Genomic DNA, 11,277 nt, shown 5'->3' on the forward strand with positions numbered 1-11,277 from the left:
TAGTAAACAGGAAATCCAAACAAGATGGTAGAAGCAAAACTCAGTAGTACTAAATTAACTATGCGTGGATTATACCTCTCACTTAAAAGACAGAGATGTTCAGGCTGGGGTAAGAAAGACTGAGAATGGAGATAATAAAACAAAAAGTGTGAAGTGAGAACAATTCAATCCAAAAATTGGGGTGTAGCTATATTAGGATCTGGAAAAATACACTTTGAAGGCCAAAGTGAGAAGACAAAGAGTGGTGTTCAATGATAAGACACACCTGACAAGGAAGATTAAGGACCCCGAACTTGTGTGTACCTACCAACAAGCTCACAATAAGTACAGCAAAACTTTACTGGAATTATAAGAAAAGTAGAGAAATACAAAATCCACCAAGGAAGATGTGTGAGGTTCTCTCTCCTTTATATGTCAAGCGGGTGGGGAGTAAGCGAACAGGATGAAGAAGATTCATGTAACCCCATTAGTAGGTGGGGAGTACAGCTAGAGCCGAGAGCTTTCTTTAGGTAAACATATGAAGTCAATGAACAACCATTTTAAAACATCAAGGAAATTTCCCGTGAAGCTGATACTCTTAAGCTGTGAAAATGCAACCACAGTGAGGACATTTTAAATGTGCGTGCAAGCTTATAGCTTAAGTGATGCCCTTCCAGCTATGAAGACATCTGATGAAGCCAGAGGGGTGGAATGGCACTGTTTCAGAACTGGGAGATTAAGGACAGAAGAACAGCCGTAAGAGGGGAAATCCTCCCACCCAGCAGGCACACATGAGGGCCAAGGGATGGACTGCTGTGGCACATGCTGTAAAGGTGAGGATGGAGAGGGGTACTGGGTTGCTGCTGTCTCCAAGCCTTAGTGGAGTAATGGATTTAGACAATGATGACTCTTGGTGTTCCCAAGAGTGCTGGTTGGCATGATACACTCATCAATGGGAACACACAGCTTCCTGGGGGGAGCATGGGCTCACATCATCAAACTTCTGTACTGACTATCTACACCACAGGGACAAAGCCATGTGTTGAGGGATGCTAAGGGAAGCAATTAGGGAGCCTCAAAGTGTGTGGGGTCTGTGTGAAACAAGAAGTCCAATTTCTGTAATAGACACATTTCAAGGGGCAGAGGAGAGAGATGCTTGTATGTTGAAACAGATGGGGTACCACACAATCATTATTTGGATCCTAATTAAAACAAACTGCAAAAGATGGAGCTGGTACCAGAGTTCTTGCCCGGCATGTATGAGGCCCTGGGTTCCATCCCCAGCACTGAAAATAATGCAAAAATAAAATTATTTTTAGCATTTGAAAGCATTTTAAATGTTATGTATTTATTTATTTATTATCATGAATGTGTGTGCATGGGTTTGCAGGGACAGAGGGCTTATGGAAGTGAGAGAAGCGTTGTGGAGTTGGTTCCTTCTGCCTTTCTGTGGGTTCTAGGGATTGAACTTAGGTTGCCAGGGTTACACAGCAATTGCCTTTACTTGCTGAGTCATCTCACCTGTGCAGAGATGCTTTTATTGATCAGAGGGCTTATTGTTATTTTTAAGACTAATGATGTTCTTATGGTTTAAAAGAGTCCTGATCTTTTCAAGATTCATGCCAAAATATTTATGGGTGGAAATTAGATGATGTCAGGATGCATGAAGACTTGATACTATCATCTGTCAATCAAAATATGTAAAGATATCATTCCACTTAGGGAGTGTTTGGAAGTAGAAATGAATCAAGATTGTTCATAATTGGATAATTGCTGAAGCTGAGCCATGACTGAGAGAGGCTGGCGAATCCCACTGTCTGTCCCTTTGTGTATGCTTGACATTTTCCCAAATAAAATGTTGAAAGGGGAGTAAACAATGATGGAGCTGGCTGTTACTCGTGTGAGGAAAATATAAAATTAGATCTCTGTCTTGGTTTCTGTAAAGATGGGCTCTAGGTGGATTTAAGAATAAGCATATAGTAGGCCGGGAGGAGGTGGTGGGTGCTCCAGGAGCCCTAGAGGAAGTGATGCCTCAAAGGCCCATGTAGGTTTCTTTAAAGCCTCGCTAATGTCCAGACTCAAGTCTCAGATCTATGGAGCCCACCAGAAACTTTCCACTATTCGGAGGCGCCTTCTCCGCCATTCTCCCCCCTGGGGCCATTGATGTGAGCGACCTCCGACTGGTCCCGGACAACCAAGAAGTTTTCTGCCATCCCGTGACCGACCAGAGTCTGATCGTGGAACTTCTGGAGCTGCAGGCCCACGTGCGGGGCGAAGCGGCTGCGCAGTACCATTTTGAGGACGTTGGCGGGGTGCAGGGGGCTAGGGCCATGCACGTGTTATCTGTGCAGCCTCTCTGTTTGGAGAACTTATCTCTGAGGGGCTGCTGTCAAGATGCCTGGTTCCTTTCTGGCAAGCAGCAGGTAGCTAAAGAAAACCAGCAGGTAGCAAAGGATGTCACACTACATCAGGCCTTGCTTCGTCTGCCCCAGTACCAGACTGATCTCTTGCTCACCTTCAATCAGCCCCCGAGGTCTCTTGGCCCTGAAAATCTATAACGTCCACCTTGGAGCCTGGGTAACTTTGAACAACTGGTGACTAGTTTGACTCTTCATGATCCCAACATTTTTGGTCCCCAGTAAAGATGGTGGAACACAACATAATGCTGCTGAGGACTCAGGGACCCAGTTCTGAGCGGGGAGTGTCTACTTCTTCCCTGGACATAAACATAAGTCACCTCCTGTGCAGAAATAAACTTGCTTTATAAACATCAAAAAAAAAAAAGAATAAGCATAAGTGGCAAAATCTTGAAACTTTTGGAAATAAACCAGGCACATAGGTTTATGAGATTGGAGTAGGAGAGGTTGGCTAAGCAAGACAGTAAAAGTGTTCACCATAAAGGCAAACACTGGTAGCTTTACATAAAAATCAAATATGTACACAAAATAAAATGTGCCTTTAACAGAAGTGAAAGACAAACTGTGGTTGGAAAAACTCACTTGCACTAAAAACATTAATGTCCACAATATATAATGATCTTTTACAAATCAATAAGATGGGAGAGGATTTAGACAGGGATTTAAGAAAAACTTGAGTAGTAAATAAATACTTGGGAAATTGGGTCATTGTCAGTGGTGTTTTATAATGGCATGACCTCATTATGTAGCAGGAATATATCATCTGACATATAACTCCCCACATCCATATATCTACCCTCTGTGCCCAAGAAGACATTGGAAGGAATTGGTATCATGAGTTGAATGTAGTAGTGTAAATGTGAGAAGCCCTTCTCAACAGTGCAGAGGGGAATTGGGAAAATACACAACAAAGTCTTAGCAAACAGGCGGAATCTATGTGCAGATGTTCAAGGACCACATTGTGCTCACTCACAAAAGTGCTTGCTGTGCAAGCATGAGGCCCTGAGTTCGAGCCCCAGAGCCAGCATATATAAACCTGGTGTTGTGTTACACACTTGTAGCCCAGGGCTGGAAAGGTTCTCTGTCCAGCCTGCTTAGCTGAATTAGTAAGCTCTAGGCCAGTGAGAGACCCCACCTCAAAGAGCACAGTGGAGCTGAGGATGGGTCAGTTGAGAGAGTGCTTGCTGCACAGAATGTCCAGAACCCATGTAAATGCCAGGTGAGTGTGGTAGCCCAGTTATAACTCCAGAGCTCAGAAAGTGGAGAATGGACTCCTGGGACCAGCTGCCTAGCGAGACCAGCAGAGGCAGCGAGCTGTGCGTTCACTTGGGAGACCTTACTGAACAAGGCAGAGAGCAGTGGAGGAAGACACCTGACTTCAGTCTCTAGCCTCCAAACGCATGAACACACAGATGTACAAGCACATGCTCACATACGCACACACACAAACACACAGACACATGAAAAAGCAAAAGATGGACAGCTGAAGAGCATGCCCCCATGTGCATGCACACAAGACCCCTTCCCCCCCAAGGATCCATGTACATACCGAAAGCTCCAGCACATTGCCCGACCTGTGCTTGTGCTGTAAGCCTCACAGACAGATGGCAATCAGGGTGTGGTGCCCTCAGGGGAATGAGGTGGCAAATGGATGAGGGGGCAGGGGATTGATGACGATACAATGTGGTCAGTTGTTAATCTAGTGAAATGGGTATGTATTATGCCATTTCCATACTTTTTCATACATTTGAAATACTTCATAATTAGAATTCTATTTTTTTTAAGAAAACATATTGGTTTAATATCCTCAAAACATTACTTTGTCACACATTAACTAACCACTGCATGGTTTTTCTGTCTGGGAAACCCTGGATAATTAACTGAAAAATACATAGAACTAATAAGAAATAGAGCATTTGCCCTGGGGTAGGACTATAGAGGGGCTCTCACTTCCAGCTCTTTGGAATTGTTCATATTCTCAAAATGATGAGCATGCATTTCTGTTATACTCAGAAAACAATAATGATAGCTCCATTCTGAAAATTAAATAAATTGGAAGAGTGAATAAGAACACCTAATAAAGTTAAGTATGAAGACAGAAATAAATTAATAAAATTAATGAAAAGAATTGATGATGTTGGAATAAAGCCACAATTCAGAAAGCAGCCCAAATTAATAATCAGAAGTGCACAGTTTCATACGAGTGGAGCCTTATAGTTAGACACAAAGTGGAGACTTGAGTACAAGGAAGGTCCTAGGGTGTGGAGTTCATACTCTGCAGATGTTAGTTCTCCTCAGATGAATCTCAGTGTTGTCAAAATCCCAAACAAAGGGCCGATGGCTCAGCAAGTAATGGTGCTGCTGACATGCCTAATGATCTGAGTTTGATTCCCAGTATGGACACACTCACACGCACAGGCACACACACACACTCATACACATTCACATACACTCACACACAGGCATGTACACACACACACACTCACATACATTCACATACACAGGCATGCACACACACACATACACTCACACACACTCATACACAGGAATGCACACACACATATACACTCACATACACTCACACACAGGCATGCACACACATTCACTCACACACACTTATACACAGGCATGCACACACACATACACACTCACATACACTCATACGCAGGCATGCACACATATACACTCACACATGCTTGCACACACATACATACACACTCACATACACATGCATGCCACAAATATACCCACTCACCCATCCACACATGCATGCACACACACATATACACACTCTCACTCACACACACTCATGCACACACACATATACACACTCACACACACACACACACACACACACGCATGCACACACAAATAATAATGATGATAATTAATAATAATAATTTAAATCCCAGATAACATATACGAGGTTTTTAAGATACAACTGGAGGAAATGAAAAAGATTAAAACAATGGAAAAATCTACCCAGAAGGGTGACTAATAACAGACTTGTCCTACATGGGTAGAAACACAGCTTTTTGAAGTTCATTATATCTTGTATTACAAAACTGAAGCACATTAATTATACAAAATATAATGAACAAGATGTGGAGAATGTAAAACTTGTACAATTCCACCTACCAAAATCTGTCACTAGTAATATTTTGGAGTTTAACCATAATCCTGATAACCCTGTGAGGTGTGTGTGTGTGTGTGTGTGTGTGTGTGTGTGTGTGTGTGTGTGTGCAAGGACATGTGTCCCCAGTGACCAGGAATGAATTCATCTTGATCATTCTCTCTCTCCATCTCTCTCTGTACATGTGTGTGGCATATGTACATATCTGTGTGCATGTATGAACATGTGTGTTGGAGAGTGGAATTCAGTGTTGGGTATTGTCCTCAGTCTTTCTCCTTGTTATTTTTTTTAAGACAAGGTCTCTCTGAATCTGAATCCCATTGATTTGGATGGGCTGGCAAGTCAATGGGCTCCAAGGACCCTCTTGCCTCCTCTCCCAACCCCAGCCTTGGGATACAGACTTGTACCTGGTCTATTTCTCTGGGTCCTGAGATATCAGGATGAGGCTTGGGCAGCAACTATTTTACCAATTGGGCCATCTCTCCAAGACTCATTCCATCTTTATAAAGAAACCTTTCATGGTCCTGCTGCAGCTGGGGTCTGTGGTGTTCATGGCCCATGCTACCACAGGGAGTCCATAGGAACCATGTCCATGGCTCATGCTAACACAGGGAGTCATAGGAACCGTGTGTGATGAAATCTAGAACAGTGTTTAGCTGGCCCCACCCTTCACTGGCCCTGGGATAGCTGGCTCTACCCCTTGCTAGTCACTGCAGCAGGAGAGCCTGCCCTGCCCCTCATGGGAGAGATAACCTCAACTCACACCACCCGCATGGGAGAGCTGGTCCTAATGGCATGGGGCTAAGAGAGAGCTGGCTCTGAACCTCGCCTGAGCAGGCCAGTCCCCACAGCCCAGACCAACCAGCTCAGCTACCACCCAGACCCACACCCTGGGCCTTGGACTGGCCCACCCTAACATCTACCCCATTTTTGAGCTGCTGGAATACATGAAGGGACTGGTCCTGCAGAACAATAGCTGCAGGATCTCCAAGACTTGGGGCAACAGCAGGATATCTGAGAGGAGTTTTGGTGAGGGTCCAGTGATGATAGTGTGCCAGAGGCCTAGAACTGGGCCAATGCCAAGAACATTTGCCAGTGGGGCTGATTGGGCAAAAGGGTGCAATGTGTGACACACTGCAGCTCCTGATACACTAGGACAAATGAAGAGCTGTTGGAGAGACAGGAAAAGACAGAGGATTGATGAAGGTTTTTTGTTTTGTTTCATTTTTTGTTTTTTATTAATTTAAAAATTTGGGGAGTTCTCTTTTGGGAGGGACACTGTAATGGTGAGGGAGGACATGGAGGTGCAGGGAGGTAAGCAGGATTGGGGTACATGATGTGAAATTCCCAAAGAACCAATAAAGAATTATGTTATATAAAACAGAAACCCGTTATACTTTATGGTGTTTAATGAAGACATTTTTGTATTCTAGATATTTTCTGGCAGAAATTCTGGTTCCAAGTCACATAGACTCTAGTACATCCTTAAGTATTCTGAACTCAAATGCACCTCTGCTCCATGGGTGGAGTGGTGTAGAAAGGACCCAGAACTTTGTTTTCCTTTTTAAATGTGTGTGTGTGTGTGTGTGTGTGTGTGTGTGTGTGTGTGTGTGTCTGTGTGGTGTTGTTTGCATGTGACTGCACATGCCATCAGTGGCCACATGAGGGCACTGGATCTCCTAGAGCTAAGTTACAGGCAATTGAGAGCTACCGGATGTAGGTGCTGGAAATTCTGGTGATGTAGAAGAGGGCACAAGTGCTCTTACCACCAAGTCCTCTTTGCAGCCCATACCCAGAGCTTTAATGAGACCCCAGAGAGGCCCATCCCAAAGTAAGACTAAGAACCACTATTGGAAAGAATTACATTTTCACAAAAGACTTCATTGAATCCAGCTCATGCACCATACAATTCACCCAGTTCAAATGTATATTTAATTTGCCCCTTAGCATGGTAGGCAGTTCACCAGTCTTATTAAGGGTACTTTTAAGGGCTGGGGAAATGGTTCAACTACTACATAAGCTTTAGGATGTCTGTGTCATGTGTTCACATGTGTGAGTACAGGCACATGTAGAAGTCAGGGGTAGCTTCTTTCCATTTTGTTTGAAACAGGGTCTCTTGTTTTGCTACTGTGCACTCCAGGCTAGCTAGCCTTCTCCTGTTTTTGCCTCCTATGTGGCTACAGGAGAGTGGCATTACAGACACTTAACACCTCATCTGACCTTGACATGTGAAGTGGGGATTTGAACTCTGGCTCTTGTGCTTGTGTGGCAAGGGCTTTATTCACTGAGCCATCTCCCAGCCCTGCTTTAGAGTTCAGACAGAGCTGTTACATGCTGCCCCCTGCTGACTACTGCTCTTATCTTTTCCTTCTCCAAGACTGCTTTGACTAACAAAGAACCAGTCTCTGATATGCGTTACATAGAATCTTTCCTGATTTTGTGGTTTCTTGGGATATGTTTTTTGAAACTAATGTATGGGTCTTTGTTGTTGCTGTTGTTTTTAGTGTAATTGAGGAGCTGGGGAGATGACTCAGTGGGTAAAGTACAGCTACATAGAATGGACTTGAATTTTATTCCTGGGACCCATATAAAAGGCCAGCACTGAGATGGTATGTGCTGAGAATCTCAGCCCTGGCGGTGGACACAGGAAACTCTCTGGGGCTTGCTAGCCAGACAGTTCTGCTTAACTGGGGAGTCCAGGCCAGTGATCAAGGACTTGTCTCAAAACACAAACTGGGAGGTTGGAGCAGTAGCTCCGTGGTTAAGAGCACTGGCTGCTCTTCCAGGGGACCCAGGTTTAATTCCCAGCAACCACATGGCAGCTCACAACCATCTGTGATGGTGGTGTCAGGTGACACAACATGTTCTTCGCACTCCAAAGGCTCTGCATGCACATACCACACAGACATACATGCAGGCAAAATTAATAAAATAAAAAAGTTGATGGTAGCTGAAAAATGACACCTGAGGCTGACCCCTGCCTTCCATATTCATCTGTACACACACACACACACACACACACACACACACACACACATGCACACATGCATACATGCACACATGCATACATGCACACATGCATACATGTAACATGCACACATACAAATATACACATGAACATGCATGCACAGGCCTTTGCCATCCCAAGATTGCAAAAACATTGCCCTGCTTCATTATTATAGCTTCATTTTCATGTAAAAAAAAAATCCCCGCATGGGATTTGTTCTGATGTAGCATGAAGGGTAGGATTCAAACTCTCCCCATGATGCCCCAGTGACCTGCAGTCCTATTATTGCATGTATGCCCTCTACTCCATGTGCACACCACCTCTGTCACACCATCTGGAGTTTTAGTCTGCACATACACAAAACTTCTGCACCACTTTCTTAGAACCACCTCACATGTCTTGTTTCTGAACTCTTCTCTCAGACTTCTCAGCATTCAAAACCACTGAGATTGGTGAGACAGCTCAGCAGGTAAAGGCGCTCGCTGTGCAAGCCTGAAGACCTGAGTTCGAGCCCCAGAACCCATGTAAAGGTGAAAGAAGAGACACACTCTTGCAAGCTGTCCTCTGACCCCTACAGGTATCTGCACACACATATGCAAAATAAATACATAAATGTTCATCGGTTTCCTACATCAGTTTGTCCATTTTTAATGGAATCTTGGGCTCTGCTGATTTTTATTTAATATAACTGTTGTTATTTTAGTGGGCTCTCATTACATTGTGAATTAATTTTAAGAAATGTATAGCTTCCTACATATCCAGTCTCTCTACCCAAGAATACAAAGTAACCTTTCACAGGTATCTTCTGTGCTCAGCTATTATTACACAATTATTCTTGTCATAAAATACTTGATATTGTGGGGTGTGTGTGTTTGATTTTTTAATTTAATAGCTTATCATGCTCTTGGACAATTTTATAGTTTATAATAGTTTTCAGGTTGGCCCTTCTGTATCTCAGCTAGATAGTCATATCGTCTGCAGATAAAGATAATTTAACACCCCCACCTTTTTATTTTTATTCCTGTAATGTCTTTCTTTAATTACACTGGTGACTTCTTGAGAACAATGCTAAGTAATAGTCCAATGGGCTGATATTGAACATTTTTGTTTTATTCTGACTTTAATGGAAATGCTTTTAGTGTTTTTCCCATTAAGCACTAAGCATAAATTATTTTTTACTAATAAAAATATCAACTAAACATCAACCCAGCTTGTAGAAAGAGATGAATCTATTTCATATGCTAAAGAAATAACTATCCCTTTCTGTTTTATTAAATGCTTTAAAAATTAAGAATAGTTATTGAATTGTGTCAAATGCTTTCTCAGGGTTTGTGGAAATATCCTCAGATCATTCTCTTTAGACCTATTAATGTGATGAATTATATTAATAGATATTTCCCCAGCTTTTTACTGTGAAAATTTTCAAATATGCATCAATGGTGAGAGAAGGGAAGTGTGAGCAAGGGTCTACCTCCTGGCTGTGTCCTGAGGGACACGGGGCTGTGCTGGCTTGTGCTGTGGTTCCTCTTTGAGTCTTAAAATCCGTGTGACAACCTGATCTTGATATGTTGGGACTCTTCCCCCCATGGTGGCTTTTTCTTACTTGGATTGTAAGTGCTGCACTGTTGTGTTTGCATCTCCTTGTCTGTCTGTGTACGTGCGGTACCCTCAGAGGCTGGAAGAGACAGCAGTAGTGGGTTGTGAGCACCCATGTGGGTGATGGGAAAGAGCCTTGATCCTCGGCCAGAGCAGTAAATACTGTTAGCCACAGAGCCAGCTCTCCAGGCTCTTGTTTGCTGTTTTAATTTGGGCTTCTATTATATTTGTAAATATATGTGCTATGAATTTGTATGTGTGATCAGTCTTGGTCAAGACCCAGGATCAAATAGCTTTGTGCAAGTAAAATAATGTGAACTGTTTTGTAAAATGTAGACACTGGGACAGTTTATGTAGTGCTGGGATTATTCGCCCCTTAAAAATATGTAGAGTTCCCTTGGAGATCATCTAGAATGAGTTTTTTTTTTTTTTTTTTTTTGAGACTGTAGAGAAATCTGCAACACACTTTCTGTTTCCTCTGTAACACATCTGTTTATCATTTCTTTCTCTTCTGAAGTCAGTTTTGATAATCTTTTTGTAACTACAGTTTCAATTTCTTCTAGTTTTTTACTTTGAAGTTGAGCCAAGTATCACTTGCAGTTGTTGTCATTGTTCCTCTACTAATGTTTATTTTCTAATTGCCATTTTCATTTAGTGTACTTTTCCTCTGTTTGGGAGGAAGAAATCACCTTTGATATTTTCCCTTCAGAGGAAAATAAAAACTATGGAAATCTGCCCTCATGGTTTTGAAAAGACTAATCTACTCTTGATTTCAAAGCCAGATATGAGCTATGCAAAGTAGGAAAATTGTAAACCAACCAGATATAGAATCAAAAATCTTAAAATTTTTGCTGAACAAATCTGGTAATTTGTACTATATGCAAGGATAGCCAACATCAGAAAAAACTCTACTTATATCAGCATATTAATTGAGGGAATAAAAGAAGAACATAATCAGAAGATGTAGAAAAAGCATTTGGCAATATTAAGTACATTTTTTGTTTTGTTTTCCAAGACAGGGTTTCTCTGTGTAGCCCTGGATGTCCTGGAACTCATTCTGTAGACCAGGTTGGCCTTGAACTTACAGAGATCCACCTGCCTTCACCTCCCGAGTGATGGAATTAAAGGTGTGCGCCACCACCACC

The 11,277-nt window shown here is 42.6% G+C and overlaps 1 protein-coding gene across 1 annotated transcript; it reads left to right on the plus strand.

The window, feature by feature from the left end:
• Positions 1-2,009: 2,009 nt before the first annotated feature.
• On the plus strand, positions 2,010-2,750 carry LOC100758019 (ran guanine nucleotide release factor-like). The gene has a single exon (XM_035446359.1). The coding sequence runs from the start codon at positions 2,073-2,075 to the stop codon at positions 2,535-2,537; it is 465 nt and encodes a 154-aa protein (XP_035302250.1). The 5' UTR covers positions 2,010-2,072; the 3' UTR covers positions 2,538-2,750.
• The last annotated feature ends 8,527 nt before the right edge of the window (positions 2,751-11,277 follow it).

The sequence above is a fragment of the Cricetulus griseus genome, chromosome 6 (assembly GCF_003668045.3).
Source record: "Cricetulus griseus strain 17A/GY chromosome 6, alternate assembly CriGri-PICRH-1.0, whole genome shotgun sequence".
In the NCBI taxonomy this organism is placed as follows: domain Eukaryota; kingdom Metazoa; phylum Chordata; class Mammalia; order Rodentia; family Cricetidae; genus Cricetulus; species Cricetulus griseus.